The sequence below is a fragment of the Nannobrachium achirus genome (assembly GCF_963921795.1).
Source record: "Nannobrachium achirus genome assembly, chromosome: 23".
NCBI classification, from domain to species: Eukaryota; Metazoa; Chordata; class Actinopteri; order Myctophiformes; family Myctophidae; genus Nannobrachium; species Nannobrachium achirus.
In genome coordinates, this window is record NC_137830.1 from 52,943,080 (window position 1) to 52,962,135 (window position 19,056).

The 19,056-nt window shown below is 41.7% G+C and overlaps 1 protein-coding gene across 1 annotated transcript; it reads left to right on the top strand.

Annotated features, from left to right (window-relative positions):
* Positions 1-4,078: 4,078 nt before the first annotated feature.
* Positions 4,079-18,134, top strand: LOC308308989 (uncharacterized protein; the record flags this gene model as incomplete). Its single annotated transcript, XM_080754442.1, has 8 exons — positions 4,079-4,115; positions 6,687-6,831; positions 8,676-8,776; positions 10,385-10,474; positions 11,502-11,612; positions 12,705-12,998; positions 14,191-14,304; positions 17,404-18,134. 8 exons carry the CDS (start codon positions 4,079-4,081, stop codon positions 17,619-17,621), a joined length of 1,110 nt encoding a protein of 369 aa, XP_080610568.1. The 3' UTR covers positions 17,622-18,134.
* Between the last annotated feature and the right edge of the window lie 922 nt (positions 18,135-19,056).

Sequence of the window (19,056 nt, forward strand, 5' to 3'; positions counted from 1 at the left end):
AAAAGTACAAATACCTCAAAATTGCACTTAAGTAGGCCTACATAAAGTAGCCTACATGTAGGCCTACTTAGTTACTTTACACCACTGGCAGAAGGTGCTAATTGTGGCAATCATCACATTGTGGTCAGAAGTTGTATGGAAAATGGGCTAAGTACCCATTTACTGATTTAAATCGGTAAAAACGTGTTAGGGCACTTTGAAGTACAACAGTATAAGCAATTTAAAAATACACACATCGTAAATGTATTCTTTTAAATAAATGTACGGTCTTTACAAACATTAATTACTGACATCTTATGTTGAAGGTCTTATATTCGCCAGCTCCTACACCGGAAGTACTATATTCGCCAGTTTCACGCTGCCTTATTTTCGCCTACTCTAACACCGGAAGTCCTATATTCGCCAGTTTCACGTTTCGTATTGTCTTGTTAATTGTACGTCATGATGTTTGAATAAAGATTGAAAGAACGCAGCTTGTTGTCTTTAGCAGCAGATTCGACACATTCCAAAATAAAAGTGGAACGGTGGAACCCACATAAATTCGACAGGTCAGTATATTTATTCATACGCAAAATAAATAAATAATAATAATAATAATAAAACAAATAAGTAACTTCACAATAACAAAAATGACCGTTGACTATTTTTATTCATTAAGCGTCGAATCGCGTGCGCTGAACGGTCAGATGGGTCAACAATAGATATGGGATTTATGGCTCTTTGAAGTGAGCCGGATCTCTGGGATCCGTTCCTTTCAAAGAGCCGTTCAAAAGACTGGTTCATTTTTGTTACTTTGTAGATTTTGATTGTAATTACAAATAACTTCAACCCCATATACATATTTATTTCGGACATATTACAAACCTGCCATTTGAAAATAGCCCGATCTACAAGCTCACTCATTGTGAGCTTGTAGATCTGCTATTTTCAAATGATTTTTCTACATTTTATTCTTTGGAAAACCTGTGAAACAGGACATTCTGCATAATGAATGAATACTTTCTACTATTGGTAGGCTACTTTGTAGGCTACTTTAATTACTTTTTGATACCAATACGTTTGTACTGTCTTTTACTCAAGTATGTTAACATACCAAGTATGTTAACACACCAAACTTCTGCTACTGGTAAAGAAAACAACCCTAGCCCAGCCCCCCCCCCCCCCCGCCCCTTCTTTGTAAATACTGACTGTTTGTTTAGACTACTGTTTTCTTTTTTTTGTTCTCTCAATTTATTTTATTTACAGTTACTGCATAGTACTGTGTTCTATTCTGTCATTCAATGTTATATGAGATACTTTAATGGTTTCCTGTGGAAATAAGCTTAGTCTTTTCATGGATCTCCTTTTAGTAGACCTTGTACCAGTGAACTGTACCGTCATGAAACTGTACCTTTTCCTATGCAAACTGACAATAAAGTCTTCAATTCAATTCAATGCTTGTGCGCCACTGTTCATTTAGAAAGGAACGGCTCCCTACTGCGAACCGGATCCAATCGTTCATTTCAAAGAGCCGTTCAAGAGACTCGATTCGTTCGCGAACGTCCCACCTCTTCGGGCGGGCAGCTTGAAACAGAACACATCAGAGTTGTTATTTTAATAACTAACATGTTCTTTATGTTTTAAACTAATGAACCTGTTCTTTATGAACCTGTTCTTTATGAAGCTGTTCTTTATGTTTTAAAGTCTCTTTGCGTTTCACTGTTACTGTAACTGTGTTTAGGACGTTAAAGTGAAACTCTTGAACACGATAGCATTAGCATTAGCATTGTTTCACTATGGAGACAACGCGAGCACCAAGGTTAGTATTTCATCATCACAACTGTTCTTAAAGTGACTTAACATCTCTATAACAGGGGGTCCGGGACCCCTAGGGGGTCCTCAGAGTTACTACAGGGGGTCCTCCAAATCTTTGTGTGATAGAAACTTTTTTCCTCTGCTTTTTTTACATTAACCACTCCATATTCTGAGAACTTTAGAAAATAGCCGAGCTTGTAGATCAGCTATTTTCGGCAAAAGCTTTTTTTTTTTTCCCTCTACATGTAGAGGGAAAAAAGAGCAGACTAAGTACAGAGTGAAAGGTCAAGTTTATTAAGTATTGACGGTTCAAGTGTTACACTGATGATTGTGCTGTCAAACAATGAAACTACATGGAATCTATGAACAGGTTGTGGGGGTCCCTGCTTCATCTTTCTCTCAACTAAGGGGTCCCTGCTTCATCTCTCTCTCAACTAAGGGGTCCCTGCTTCATCTCTCTCTCTCAACTAAGGGGTCCCTGCTTCATCTCTCTATCAGCTAAGGGGTCCCTGCTTCATCTCTCTCAACTAAGGGGTCCCTGCTTCATCTCTCTCAACTTAGGGGTCCCTGCTTCATCTCTCTCTCAGCTAAGGGATCCCTGCTTCATCTCTCTCAGCTAAGGGGTCCCTGCTTCATCTCTCTCTCAACTAAGGGGTCCCTGCTTCATCTCTCTCTCAACTAAGGGGTCCCTGCTTCATCTCTCTCAACTAAGGGGTCCCTGCTTCATCTCTCTCTCAGCTAATGGGTCCCTGCTTCATCTCTCTCAACTAAGGGGTCCCTGCTTCATCTCTCTCTCATCTAAGGGGTCCCTGCTTCATCTCTCTCAACTAAGGGGTCCCTGCTTCATCTCTCTCTCTCAACTAAGGGGTCCCTGCTTCATCTCTCTCTCAACTAAGGGGTCCCTGCTTCATCTCTCTCTCTCAACTAAGGGGTCCCTGCTTCATCTCTCTATCAGCTAAGGGGTCCCTGCTTCATCTCTCTCAACTAAGGGGTCCCTGCTTCATCTCTCTCAACTTAGGGGTCCCTGCTTCATCTCTCTCTCAGCTAAGGGATCCCTGCTTCATCTCTCTCAGCTAAGGGGTCCCTGCTTCATCTCTCTCTCAACTAAGGGGTCCCTGCTTCATCTCTCTCTCAACTAAGGGGTCCCTGCTTCATCTCTCTCTCAGCTAAGGGGTCCCTGCTTCATCTCTCTCAACTAAGGGGTCCCTGCTTCATCTCTCTCTCATCTAAGGGGTCCCTGCTTCATCTCTCTCAACTAAGGGGTCCCTGCTTCATCTCTCTCTCTCAACTAAGGGGTCCCTGCTTCATCTCTCTCTCTCAACTAAGGGGTCCCTGCTTCATCTCTCTCTCAACTAAGGGGTCCCTGCTTCATCTCTCTCAACTAAGGGGTCCTTGGCCTGAAAACGTTGAAGACCCCTGCTCTATAAAGCTTAACGTGAAACCATTTAAGATTATTTAATGACCCTAAAGTAAACAATGACATTTATCTATTGCTCCTTGTTCATACGTTAGCTACAGTATGTGTCATAATGTATGTCATTGATTGATTGATTGATTGATTGAAGACTTTATTGTCAGTTTGCATAGGAAAAGGTACAGTTTCATGACAGTACAGTTCACTGGTACAAGGTCTACTAAAAGGTACAGTTTCATGACGGTACAGTTCACTGGTACAAGGTCTACTAAAAGGTACAGTTTCATGACAGTACAGTTCACTGGTACAAGGTCTACTAAAAGGTACAGTTTCATGACGGTACAGTTCACTGGTACAAGGTCTACTAAAAGGTACAGTTTCATGACAGTACAGTTCACTGGTACAAGGTCAACTAAAAGGTACAGTTTCATGACAGTACAGTTCACTGGTACAAGGTCTACTAAAAGGAGATCCATGAAAAGACTACGCTTATTTCCACAGGAAACCATTTAAGTATCTCATATAACATTGAATGACAGACGAATAGAACACAGTACTATGCAGTAGATATGTAAATAAAATAAAATGAAAGAACAAAAAAAAAAAGAAAACAGTAAGTCTATAAAGCTTAGTCTTTTCTAGGATCTCCTTTTAGTAGACCTTGTACCAGTGAACTGTACCATCATGAAACTGTACCTTTTCCTATGCAAACTGACAAAGTCTTCAATCAATCAATCAATCAAGCTACAGTATGCATCATAATGTATGTCAATGTGTTGGTGTTTGGGGAAAATAACAGATGTTCAAGCAGCTCACAAAGCGACGTGCAAATCAGTAAACGTCAGATTTGTTTTCAACAGGAGAACAAAGATGGTCAACTACTGTGATTCCTTTGACGACGACGATGGTGAGTTTTGTTCTCGCATTTTCATTTCAATGAATTCATTTATAATAATGATACATTTTATTTACAACGCACTTTACATTTGCAACACATCTCAAAGTGCTACATTTAAAGGAAAACTGTACAACTTAAAACAGACTAAGGTAATAATACCGTAATTCCAATTCAGTACAATGGTCACCTATACACAGCTAAGATCATTTAGGATATTTATTTGGCTATTTATTTTCATTGTATACAAGAGAGATACAAACAAACGTAATGTTAACCTCAAAAGGAACAATAGGTTAGACTGATGGATGGATGGATGGATGGATGGATAGATAGTAGCCGCAAATTGCAACACTAGATTTTATTTTAATCGGATGAATCTAGGGTTGCAATACCTCCCATTGGCAGCCAATGCATCAAAACAGTTTTTTGCTATCTGATTGTATTAAACAACTTCAAACTCACCAATATTGGGGCTGTATGGAAAGCTTGGAGTATCCTCTTTCTATCTGCAAAGAGTTTCTTTCATAAAAATCCACCGTAGACATGTTATGAGCTACTTTCTATCAAGTAATTGGCTTCAGTTGATTATTTTTTTCTAAGTGCTGGAGTTTGGAAGTGCTTGTGGGAAGTCACTCAGCGGTCCTGTGTACAAGCTGGTTCTAAATGTCACATAATGCAGGAGGCAGCGGGACGCTGCGTTATAGAAGACGAGCGCTTCCGAAGTTCAACACTTAGAAAATAAACCATGTCTGCTCGGATTTCTTGACAGAAAGTTGCTCATAACATGTCTACAGTGGAGTTTTATGAAACAAACACTTTGCAGATAGCAAGAGTAAATTCCAAGCTTTCCATACAGCCCCAATATTGGTGAGTTTGAAGTTGTTTATTACAATCAGATAGCAAAAAAACTGTTTTGATGCATTGGCTGCCTATGGGAGGTATTGCAACCCTAGATTCATCCAATTAAAATAAAATCTAGTGTTGCAATTTGCGGCTAGATAGATAGATACAGATAGATACCTTTATTATCCCAAGGGGGAAAATCAGTTGCCCAGAGGCAGCACAGCAGTATAAGGTTATTTACAAAGTTACAGAGAAGTATGAGTTTCAGATCAAAAGGGCCCTGTACTGCCGCAAGGGGGGCCCATAGATTAGGAGATTAGAGACCCCTAATATATTGGAAATGACTAAATACATATCGTCGTTGTCGGGTGTAAACCTCGTATCTCCAAGTTTAAAATGTGTACGTTCTTTCGCAAAGCAAAGCCCTGCTTCATCATACAAGGCCGTTGCACGAAAGTAGTGAAAACAGCAGATCTACAAGCACACAACGCCTGTAGATCGGCTGTTTTCACTAGTTTAAATTACTTTTTAAATGAAAAATGCAAAACAAACGGTTTTGGACATACAAGGTTTTTCACCCGACAACGGCGATATGGGGCTTTTAAGCTGTGACATCATTTTGTAGTCAGACCTCCAAGCAGATTTATTGTCAATATCTGTCCCTCGCTATTTCAACAGATCCGAGACAAAAATAACGACTAAAGTATAATTCTACCACTTTCCTTTCAACAACGAAGAGAAGAAAAATTAGTAAATAGTAAAAATAGTAAAAACAAAAAGATTCACTTTTTTGGGGGGCAAAAGTTCTCCTCTGCCTACAAAATGATTAACAGCCCCTATACTGTCACCAGTAGGGGGTTTATTAAACCCATCAACCCTATACAATACTATACTGTCACCAGTAGGGGGTTTATTAAACCCATCAACCCTATACAAATTACGCTTGTGCTGTGAGCCTTTCCAAAATGAGGTGTAGAACATTATGAAGCCAACTTGAAAGTAAACAGCTGGATTTGATATCCATATCCAATGTGATAAGATGAATGACTTAAGCTTGCACATTACTGACTGTACAAGACCATTCCCTTGACTTCTGTTGTTTCAGTTCCGGTGATGCATGTTAAATAAATGATTAAGTTAAACAGGCATTGACACTAAGGCTTGCCCACCTGCCCCCGGCAGGTAAATAAAACGTCAGGGCAGGTGAAGTTGGCTTTCAGGTTGACCGACAGGGAAAGTGCTCATTTGAGAGGGGACACAACCGTCTATAAACACCAGATATCTGTCTAAACACCTGAACGTGGCCAGTGCGCTCTGTCTTCTGGTCTGTGGAATGTAAAATAAGAGCACTATTTACCTATAATGTGCTGTTTTTACTGTTGCTACACTTAAAATGTAAAGTAACAAGTGTGAAACCATAGACATATTCAATCATAGCTAAAGTATTTGGTATTTAGATTTGGAGGTATTGAGGTATGACATTTTTCATCGCACAGTCCCAGAAAGTAAAGAAATAAGTGTTAAATTGAGCGGTAATTAAAATCGTACCTATCATGTTATAATGGACAATTTACTTTTCGGGCAAGTGGGCATGACCTTTGTACTTGCCCGACAGGCAAGTGTCTCTGAGACCCCTCTGAGACCCCTGCAAATTGTTGGTCCTTGAAATGAAAACGTTTCAGAACCGCCGATCTCCTCATCATCAAGAGTTGTTTCTTTTCTTCTCATTTGAATCAGATGACTTCTCCTCCAGTTCCAAAGCTCCTCCCCCCCGCAAAAAGGCCAGAGAGGAAGTGAAACAGCAGAAAAATAACTCTTCAAGCAGCAAGTCCTCTGGTCAGGAAGAGAGAGATTCACAGTCCAGAAGGAGCGGTCAAGACAGGTGGGAAATACATGATGCAACAAGAGCCATGACCATGGATTATTTACCGTGTGTGTGTGTGTGTGTGTGTGTGTGTGTGTGTGTGTGTGTGTGTGTGTGTGTGTGTGTGTGTGTGTGTGTGTGTGTGTGTGTGTGTGTGTGTGTGTGTGTGTGTGTGTGTGCGCGCGTCTCTGTGTGTGTTAACTAGGGGTGGGGTATCGACATTTTGTTATCGCGGTTACCGTCTTCCCATTTACCACCGGTATTGCGGTAATTACCGCACCCCCGTATCTATCAATTAAGGTTCAGCGATAAGCCAAAATATTCCAATCATCTGCCCAGAATTTTCCACTCCACAGCCCGAGTTATACATCCCCGTACAGGCAGCACAGCGGGTCTGGCTTTGAAAGGAGCAGATCTACAAGCTCACAACACGTTGCATCCACGACGCGTTCTGAGCTTGTAGATCTGTGCAAGCCCCAGTAGCAGCCTACGTTACTATAGTAACCCGACAGTGCACAGATAATTAACCCATAATCACTAGCAATAAGTGTTATAGTATCAAGAAGACACAAAATGAATTGGTTGTGTTTGGTCTCCCAGCTCTTCTACGGAGACTAGACTTCTACGGAGACTAACCCATAATGACCGCTGCGCGGTCATTATGGCTTATATGGACACGACGGGCTAATAATTATTATTAGCCCGCAGCTAGACCTTATAGCACTTATTACCCGGCTAATAAATAAAATTAATAATTTGACTCAAAACTAAAACCAAAACAAAGTATTTCCTTGTTTACAGACGGCTGAAAGTGCGTCCCCCCGAGCGCAACACGGTCGCCTTGGAAAACAAGGAAGTGCTGATCAAATAGAATCCATTTCTGTTACTGCGTCGTCTATTTCTCGCCTCAAATGTTTTTAAAACATTCTTCAGAGCAACGTTTGGTTGTAAATGACGCTGTGTGTTGTTTTTACATGGCTGCCATGTTGGACACGGCACTAAATCCACGCAGTGCAGCCTGAATACAGCAGCTGCTCTGAGCCTTTGATTAGGCAGCGGTGAATTATAGAGCGGAGCGGTGATTATACGCCTATAATTCACCGCTGATTTCAGCGCTCGACCAATCAGTATCAAGCATCCAAACAAGCCGGGTAACAATCACTAATAATCACTTGATTGTTGTTGGCCAACTTGAAACGAGCCTCTCGTAACGTAAGTAATATGGTTACCTAACCCTAACCCTACTTGAAACAAGCCTCTCGTAACGTAAGTAATATGGTTACCTAACCCTAACCCTACTTGAAACGAGCCTCTCGTAACGTAAGTAATATGGTTACCTAACCCTAACCCTACTTGAAACGAGCCTCTCGTAACATAAGTAATATGGTTACCTAACCCTAACCCTACTTGAAACGAGCCTCTCGTAACGTAAGTAATATGGTTACCTAACCCTAACCCTAACCCTACTTGAAACGAGCCTCTCGTAACGTAAGTAATATGGTTACCTAACCCTAACCCTAACCCTACTTGAAACGAGCCTCTCGTAACGTAAGTAATATGGTTACCTAACCCTAACCCTAACCCTACTTGAAACAAGCCTCTCGTAACGTAAGTAATATGGTTACCTAACCCTAACCCTACTTGAAACGAGCCTCTCGTAACGTAAGTAATATGGTTACCTAACCCTAACCCTAACCCTACTTGAAACGAGCCTCTCGTAACGTAAGTAATATGGTTACCTAACCCTAACCCTACTTGAAACGAGCCTCTCGTAACGTAAGTAATATGGTTACCTAACCCTAACCCTAACCCTACTTGAAACGAGCCTCTCGTAACGTAAGGATGAACTTTTTGTTTCCTAGAAACCCATTGGTTGAGAAGGTGTTTGAACGGGACCTGGAAGCTGCCCTCACGCTGTCCTTGCTGCATTCTTCAGACGGGAAAGAGGATCCCAACAGCACAGGTGTGTGTATAGCTTTAAGAGGATCCCAACGTCACAGGTGTGTGTATAGCTTTAAGAGGATCCCAACGTCACAGGTGTGTGTATAGCTTTAAGAGGATCCCAACGTCACAGGTGTGTGTATAGCTTTAAGAGGACCAGTCTCCCAACAGCACAGGTGTGTGTATAGCTTTAAGAGGACCAGTCTACCAACGTCACAGGTGTGTGTATAGCTTTAAGAGGATCCCAACGTCACAGGTGTGTGTATAGCTTTAAGAGGATCCCAACGTCACAGGTGTGTGTATAGCTTTAAGAGGATCCCAACGTCACAGGTGTGTGTATAGCTTTAAGAGGATCAGTCTCCCAACGTCACAGGTGTGTGTATAGCTTTAAGAGGACCAGTCTCCCAACAGCACAGGTGTGTGTATAGCTTTAAGAGGACCAGTCTACCAACGTCACAGGTGTGTGTATAGCTTTAAGAGGATCAGTCTACCAACGTCACAGGTGTGTGTATAGCTTTAAGAGGATCAGTCTACCAACGTCACAGGTGTGTGTATAGCTTTAAGAGGACCAGTCTACCAACGTCACAGGTGTGTGTATAGCTTTAAGAGGACCAGTCTCCCAACAGCACAGGTGTGTGTATAGCTTTAAGAGGACCAGTCTACCAACGTCACAGGTGTGTGTATAGCTTTAAGAGGACCAGTCTCCCAACAGCACAGGTGTGTGTATAGCTTTAAGAGGACCAGTCTACCAACGTCACAGGTGTGTGTATAGCTTTAAGAGGACCAGTCTACCAACGTCACAGGTGTGTGTATAGCTTTAAGAGGACCAGTCTCCCAACAGCACAGGTGTGTGTATAGCTTTAAGAGGACCAGTCTCCCAACAGCACAGGTGTGTGTATAGCTTTAAGAGGACCAGTCTCCCAACAGCACAGGTGTGTGTATAGCTTTAAGAGGACCAGTCTACCAACAGCACAGGTGTGTGTATAGCTTTAAGAGGACCAGTCTCCCAACGTCACAGGTGTGTGTATAGCTTTAAGAGGACCAGTCTCCCAACAGCACAGGTGTGTGTATAGCTTTAAGAGGACCAGTCTACCAACGTCACAGGTGTGTGTATAGCTTTAAGAGGACCAGTCTACCAACGTTACAGGTGTGTGTATAGCTTAGAGGGTCAGTCTCCCAACAGCATGAAATGACTAATTAAACATTGGTCAAATTGTCAAATATTAGAGGCAGAAATTGTGAAAATAGCAGATCTACATGCTCACAACGCCTCGCGCTGCGAGGCGTTGTGAGCATGTAGATCGGCTATTTTCACAATAGAACCGTGTTATACAAAATTCCTCAACTCTTAGTTGCTCGTCAGGGTGGGGGGGTCCCCAGTTAAAACATGATTATTTCGGGGGTCACGGCCTGAAAAGGTTGAGAACCACTGGCATACACTACCTGTTTTTAGGCATTGTGCATAGGAGTAAGCGACTTGTTATTGAGCAGAATTATTGTTATAATATAGTCTTGGAAATTGGGTAGAATATTCTGGAAAAGTTTTGGAAATTCATTGGTAAAAATGTGTGGGAAGTTGAACCCTGCAGAGAACAGCGTGTGATTGTTGTGTATGTTGTTTCTTTGGCAGGTGTCCAAGACTGTCCTACACAAGAAGATGAGAATGTACCTCCAACCGTGCAGCACATCTCCAACTGCAGTGTGAACCTCGCTGTTTTGGGTAATGCTTTTACTAGCACCTCCTTAATGCTACGGTAATGCTTTTACTAGCACCTCCTTAATGGTAAATGGTAAATGGTGCATTTATATAGCGCTTTTATCCAAAGTGCTTTACAGAGATTGTGCATTACATTCACCCATTCACGCACACATTCATACACCGGTTGCGGAGGAAACCATGCAAGGCACCAACCTGCTCACCGGGAGCAATTAGGGGTTCAGAGTCTTGCTCAAGGACTCTTCGACATTAACTCAGGGGGAGCCCGGATTCGAACTGGGAACCCTTTGTGCTCTAATAACGGTTTCTCTACCCCTGAGCTATGCCGCCCCTTAACCCAACGGAAGCCAAGGTTTCTAACATTTCTAGCTGTTGCTGCTGCCGTCGTTCACTTTTTGAAGAGCCTCGGAAGCTTTGTGGGTGTGCACGTGAGTGTCCGCTGACGACTGAGGAGGATAATCCATTTGTTTACAAACGCTCGCTAAACTAAAATCCAAACCGGGGCCGACCATCGCGGTAAAGTGTCCGCCCTGAGACTGGGAGGTCGGGGGTTCAATTCCCCGGCCGGGTCAAAGGTCATACCAAAGACTACAAAAATGGGACCCAATGCCTCCCTGCTTGGCATCAAAGGGTTGGACTGGGGGGGTTTGATCACCACTAAGGTCCACTCAGCATCAAGGGTTGGATTGGGGGGGGGTTGATCACCACTAAGGTCCACTCAGCATCAAGGGTTGGATTGGGGGGGTTGATCACCACTAAGGTCCACTCAGCATCAAGGGTTGGATTGGGGGGGGGTTGATCACCACTAAGGTCCACTCAGCATCAAGGGTTGGATTGGGGGGTTGATCACCACTAAGGTTCACTCAGCATCAAGGGTTGGATTGGGGGGGGGGTTGATCACCACTAAGGTCCACTCAGCATCAAGGGTTGGATTGGGGGGGTTGATCACCACTAAGGTCCACTCAGCATCAAGGGTTGGATTGGGGAGTACTGTCCCTGTCAAATAAACAAACTTTCAACTTTGTTTCAGGTCTGGATCAGATCTCATCCTGCGCCCCGTCCAGACGAGAGCCGCAGGGGGGCGGGGCCAAGTCCAAGGACGAGGATGAGGATGAGGATTATCTGCCCAAAATGACACCAGGTTAGGACATAACAAAGTCTAATAAAGGTGTGGCCTTGCGGTCCAATCATGAACTATCTATAGTAAGTTACTATGTCACAGGGACGTGCTGGGCCCCTGATTCAGCCAGGGAAAAAGAGTTGTAGAGGCCCTCATTGCGCGCTATAGAGAGCGCTGCTGCTGCTACTCAAATATTTACCATTTCAGATCATGACAAGTGACAAGCCAGTGGGCCAATTACATGAGTTATATTTTGTCGTTGTCGGGTCGAAACCTTGTATGTACAAAACCGTTTGTTTTGTATTTATCATTTTTAAAATGATTTAAACTAGTGAAAACAGCCGATCTACAAGCACACAACGCCTCGCACTGCAAGGCGTTGTGTGCTTGTAGATCTGCTGTTTTCACTACTTTTGTGCAACAGCCTTGTATGATGAAGCAGGGCTTTGCTTTGCGAAAAAAATTACAAATTTGAAACTTGGAGATACGAGGTTTTCTGCCCGACAGTGACAATTTACTTTGTTGGACGCCCAAAATGACACCAGGTTAGGGCAGGCTGGTGGGCTTTTGATTGATTGATTGATTGATTGATTGTACTGTTTCATGACAGTACAAATCACTGGTACAAGGTCAACTAAAAAGAGATCCTAGAAAGCCGAGGCTTATTTCCACAGGAACCACACTTTAAGTATCCCATATAAGGGCCATATGACTTCAAAACAATACTATTTCAAACATTTACCTTGATTACAAGTTAATGGAAAGAGAAAAAAGGTTTCTGCTTTGAATAAAGACAGAAAAAAAATAATAATAAGTGTGTGTGTGTGTGTGTGTGTGTGTGTGTGTGTGTGTAATGACATAAATATCAGGGACAAGCACACAAAACATTGTTTCAGATCACATTATCTATTTGTTTTGTTAACAGTTATGTATATTGAACACACTTGCACAAGAACGACCATATTGCATATGAATATAAAAGGGGGGGGGGGCTTGTTTTTAGGTAGTCCAGCATTTTAAACATGTCGACATTGTCATCGCTTGTGTCATTAATAATGATGTCACCATACTGACATCATTTGATCAACAAATTACGTTTGATTTTGTGTTCAGAAACAGACAGCGATGACGGTGATGACGGTGATGTCAGTGAGGCGCCCGACAGTGAGGATGAGGAGTTCACTGTGAAGAAGGTCAACAAAACAAGCAAGAAGGACAAAAAGACCAAGACGGAGAAGAGCAAAGCTTCCCCCAAGCCCCCTGGGGGACCCTCGCGGACCCCCAAGCCTCCCGGGGGACCCTCGCGGACCCCCAAGCCTCCCGGGGGACCCCCGCGGACCCCCAAGCCCCCCGTCTCCAAGAAAGAGAAACAACCCTCCAGAACCTCCAAATCACATGACTCAGCAGGTCTGTCTTTGAAATTTAACTTAACTTGAGAAACTGCACGCTGCATTTCATTTTAGGGGTAGTCTCGCGTAGCCAGACAACTATTCCACAATCTCTGAATGCTATATAGAGTCTGGAACGGCAGCTCCCCAACGGCGAGTATCGGAAGTAGCCACTGCTGCACTGAACTGTAGTCCCCTTGGAAACATAACAGAAACACACTAGCTCAGACAAAGTCATTCGAGTGGCCTATTCTTGTTATGGGTGTATAGTTTAAGAAAACATTTGAAAACATCATGGAGGTAACACCACCAACACCAGAGAAAGACGAAATAACGTCCCAGAAATGTTGAAAGGAGACATAACGCTTCCAGTAGGACATGTTATTGCTACTGCACCAAGGGAGCGGTTGCTTGCGTCACATCCGCTTTATCTCGCACTCATGGTTTCTATTTCCGTTTGCCAGACTGTATGCCGGGAGCATTTGGCCAAATCGCGGAGGCAACAGTCTGGCCTCGCGAGACTATTTTAGGGGTGCCATAGTTAATCAAATAAAATCAAAATCAAATTGATTGCATAAAACATTTTTGATAATTTTATAAAATTATTCGGGGACCACACAAGTTGGGAACGATGCGAGTTGGGAATGCATGCCCAACTCTGTTATTGGTACTGTACTGCTCTTTTTTTTCCCTCTTATCTATCTTTTTTCCTACTTCTCTGTAACTTTGTAAATAACTGTATACGGCTGTGCTACAACTGGACAACTGAATTTCCCCCTTGGGATAATAAAGGTATCTATCTATCTATCTAATAATAAAGGTATCTATCTATCTATCCAGTAGCCATCATACCTGTTGTCAGAGCACTCACCTTAACCCCATGTCGTACCGTTTCATGGGTCAATGTGTCTCCACAGTAATCTCCCAACCAATCAGAAGTGTTCATGGGTCAATGTGTCTCCACAGTAATCTCCCAACCAATCAGAAGTGTTCATGGGTCAATGTGTGTCCACAGTAATCTCCCAACCAATCAGAAGTGTTCATGGGTCAATGTGTCTCCACAGTAATCTCCCAACCAATCAGAAGTGTTCATGGGTCAATGTGTGTCCACAGTAATCTCCCAACCAATCAGAAGTGTTCATGGGTCAATGTGTCTCCACAGTAATCTCCCAACCAATCAGAAGTGTTCATGGGTCAATGTGTCTCCACAGTAATCTCCCAACCAATCAGAAGTCCTCCCCTGACTGCATCCTCTCCCAGCAGCCCTGTGTGTCACCCTCTCAGCCCAGCAGGTGGCAGCAGAGTACCAAAGTGGAATCCTCCAGGTATGACTCTGTACTAAGTTTACACTTTACAGTTTAGGCATTTAGCAGACGCTTTTAATCCAAAGCCACTTACAATAAGCAGATAATACATCACTATAATAAACAAGATAACATGTCAGAACATCATCAACAAATGCATATGAATATCAATATAAAAAAACAATATAATCAGTAAAGAAAATGATTCTAAATAAACCTAAAAACAAATGCTAACTAGCTTCATGTATGGTCATTGAGTGTTTCAGTAGTGCTAAGGGTTTAGGTGGAGTCTGAAGAGGTGAGTCTTCAGTCCACGGTGAAAGCTAGCGAGTGAGTCTGTTGTTCTAAGTGCGACAGGGAGTTTATTCCACAGCTTGGGGGCCAGGAGGGCAAACTGTCTCGGACGAGTGGAGTTTTGTCCCGGGGGTTTTAGCGAGGGTTCTGTCAGCATCCCTGTGTTGGCTGGTCTAAGAGAACGGGTGGGGGTGGGTCCCATATCATATCAAAGCTCAATGTTAATGTAACCATTTGGACCCATAACCATAAACTGTGCCGTAACACTTAAGTGAAATATGACCCTTTTGGCTTTGGATAGCAGACCTACAAACTCACAACTCATCCCATTGTGATGTGTTGTGAGTATGTAGATCTGCCTTGTACATCAGTGTACGAGTCAGAGATGATTTGATTGACAGGGTTCCCACGGTCATGAAATTCCTGGAAATGTTTTGAAATTAGAAAAGATTTGGAATTGATCAAGGGTCCTGGAAGGTCCTGGAAAAATAGCTATGTGTAACGGAGGTTGGAGTGATGGTTAAGATATTGGACTTTCACACGGGAGACCCGGGTTCGAAACCGGGTGGGGAGGTTCGGATCACCTCCGTTACATTGGTGCCGTGACCCGGATCTGGGCTTCCCCGTAGGAGGAGGTCAAAGGGGGGTGAGTGTGACGGAGAGAGTGGGGGTAAATTTATTCAGGCTAGGGCCAGCCTAGATAAACTAACTGTTAGACTGATACAGCCTGGGACCAGCCTAGATAAACTAACTGTTAGACTGATACAGTCTAGATAAACTAACTGTTAGACTGATACAGTCTAGATAAACTAACTGTTAGACTGATACAGTCTAGATAAACTAACTGTTAGACTGATACAGCCTAGATAAACTAACTGTTAGACTGATACAGTCTAGATAAACTAACTGTTAGACTGATACAGCCTAGATAAACTAACTGTTAGACTGATACAGTCTAGATAAACTAACTGTTAGACTGATACAGTATAGATAAACTAACTGTTAGACTGATACAGTCTAGATAAACTAACTGTTAGACTGATACAGCCTAGATAAACTAACTGTTAGACTGATACAGTCTAGATAAACTAACTGTTAGACTGATACAGTATAGATAAACTAACTGTTAGACTGATACTGTCTAGATAAACTAACTGTTAGACTGATACTGTCTAGATAAACTAACTGTTAGACTGATACAGTCTAGATAAACTAACTGTTAGACTGATACAGTCTAGATAAACTAACTGTTAGATGTTAGACTGATACAGTATAGATAAACTAACTGTTAGACTGATACAGTATAGATAAACTAACTGTTAGACTGATACAGTCTAGATAAACTAACTGTTAGACTGATACAGTATAGATAAACTAACTGTTAGACTGATACAGTCTAGATAAACTAACTGTTAGACTGATACAGCCTGGGACCAGCCTAGATAAACTAACTGTTAGACTGATACAGTATAGATAAACTAACTGTTAGACTGATACAGTCTAGATAAACTAACTGTTAGACTGATACAGTATAGATAAACTAACTGTTAGACTGATACAGCCTGGGACCAGCCTAGATAAACTAACTGTTAGACTGATACAGTATAGATAAACTAACTGTTAGACTGATACAGCCTAGATAAACTAACTGTTAGACTGATGCAGTCTAGATAAACTAACTGTTAGACTGATGCAGCCTAGATAAACTACAGGTAACTGTTAGACTGATACATTATAGATAAACTAACTGTTAGACTGATACAGTATAGATAAACTAACTGTTAGACTGATACAGTATAGATAAACTAACTGTTAGACTGATACAGTCTAGATAAACTAACTGTTAGATGTTAGACTGATACAGTATAGATAAACTAACTGTTAGACTGATACAGCCTGGGACCAGCCTAGATAAACTAACTGCAGTATCATTCCCTCCTTGTTTTAACATGGGCCAGGATGTCTAGCTGGCTAGGCTAAGACTGATAAGCTCTTGGTTTACTTATGATGCTAGATTTTACTATTATTGCTATGAATTTCATGTTTTAAAGGAGTAGTTCACCCCAAAATGACTTTTTTTCCCTATTGATTAGTCACGCCATGGAGAGTAGAGTTCAATAATATGTTTTGGTTTTTGTCACATTCCTAAGAAAATAATTTATTTGAGTAAATTTACCCCCATTGATTCCGGATGGGGGTAAATCTTTTGTTATCACATGTCTTAGGAATGCGACAAATAACTAAAAATATTATTGGACTCTAGTCTCCACGGCATGAGTAATCAATAGAAAAAAAGTCATTTTGGGGTGAACTACTCCTTTAACGTGTAGTCCTTGCTCACTGTAAATGGCTCTGGATTGAGAGTGTCTGCTAAATGCCTACATTTTAAATTGATTGTAAAGAAAGGTCAATCTTAGGGCTGTCACAATTATTACATAATCGTCTAATCGTGATTATTTGACATTATCGCAATTATTTTGTCATAATCGTCATAATAGCGAATGTTGAAAAATTTCAGAAATAGTGGAAATAGCAGATAGTTGTGAGCTTGTAGATCGGCTATTTCCACTATCAATGTTATTTTTTAAGTAGTAAGTTGTCGAATATGCCAGTAATTTCTTCGTGTTTTTAGGTTATGTGTCATATCTGCCATGTGCAACTTCAAAGCCTAAAAGCCAAACAGAAATGTAATTGTCAAAGACAAAAACACGATTAAATCGTTAATCGCCAATTATTTGAGTGACAATTAATCGTCATGTAAAATGTCATATCATGACAGCCCTAGTCAATCTCATGTGATGTCTTCAGGTCATGTGATGTCTTCAGGTCATGTGATGTCTTCAGGTCATGTGATGTCTTCAGGTCACGTGGGCAGAAGCCCTGGGTCCTCTCAGACGGTCCCAGGACGATCTCCAGGACAGACGGTCCCAGGGCGGTCTCCAGGACAGACGGTCCCAGGACGGTCTCCAGGACAGGGACTCAGGCTAGGATTGTCCCGTCGTGTTCGGGTCAAACCTCTCCACCCCAGTGTCACAAGTAACTGAGCCATCCTGTCAACCTGCCCTGCGGATCTCCTTCTGTCTGTGGCCAGTGGACGTCAGACAAACAGTTTTATTTTATTTTACATGGGGGACATTTTAAAAAGTAAAAGCATCCTTGAACATACAGCATATTGTCACTGCCAGGTTAGTTTTCATGTTCCAATGGTAGTTATTTAGTCCCAAGCTCTTGTTAATACTTTTCATTTGTTATATATTTATAAGCCCCACAGACACACTTAAACACTTTCACTTTCAACATTTTTCAATAAGTAAAAATACCCGATCTTCAAGTTTACGTCGCACATTGTGACCTTGTAAATTGGCTATTTTTGCTACTTTGGGCATTAATTGACAAAATAATACACATTGAAATCTGGAGATACAATCCATGGTTTCTGCCAGACAGCAACAAGATGCTTTTCCAGAGCAAATTAAAAAGCTCAAGGCAGTCATGAGGTTGTGATTTGATGACTCCAGATTAGATTATTAAAGGAGTAGTTCACCCCCAAAATGACTTTTTTTTCTATTGATTAGTCACGCCATGGAGATTAGAGTTCAATAATACTTTTAGTTTTTTGTCACATTCCTAAGACAAAAATGTGATGACAATAAATTTACCCCCATTCGTTCCGGATGGGGACCCGTTTAGAAACGGGTCCCCATCCGGAACGAATGGGGGGTAAATTTACACTAATTAATTTTTTGTCTTAAGAATGTGACAAAAACCAAAAAATATTGTTCATGCAAAAAAGTCATTTTGGGGGTGAACTACTCCTTTAATGTCATAGCAGTAATTGTCTCATATTTGTTAATCTTCTCAATGGAAGTTCATTTGTCAAACTCACAAACTGTTGATCATATTGGAGTCGGTTGCTTAGTTTTCATACGCCTCCCCGTTGTGAAGTCAAAATGTCTTTTCTTTACTCTTTTGTTTGAAAGAGAAATAAAAGAAACATGTATATGCTGTACATTTAATTAAAAATATTTAAACGTGCTACACATTTCTGAAGTGCATCTGTGCATCATCAAATCATAGCTTTGAGATGTCTGGACTGTAGATCAGGGGTTCCCAAGCTTTTTTGTCTCAGGGCACCCCTATAAATATTGTTTTAATCCGAGGCACCCCTACATTATAATTTTCACTCCCAGCACCTTATATTTATAGCATATCGTCGTTGTCGGGTGGAAACCTTGTATGTCCAAAAGCACACAACACCTCGCATCGCGAGGCGTTGTGTGCTTGTAGATCGGCTGTTTTCATTAGTTTTGTGCGACAGTCTTGTATGATGAAGAAGGGCAAAATACGAATTTTGAAACTTGGAGATACGAGGTTTCTGCCGACAGTGATGATATTTTAGTGATTATGTTGCAAGGAAAACGTTGAGATAACAGCCATTTTGGTTAGAACTGACTGAAAATAACGTTGTACTTTTTTTTT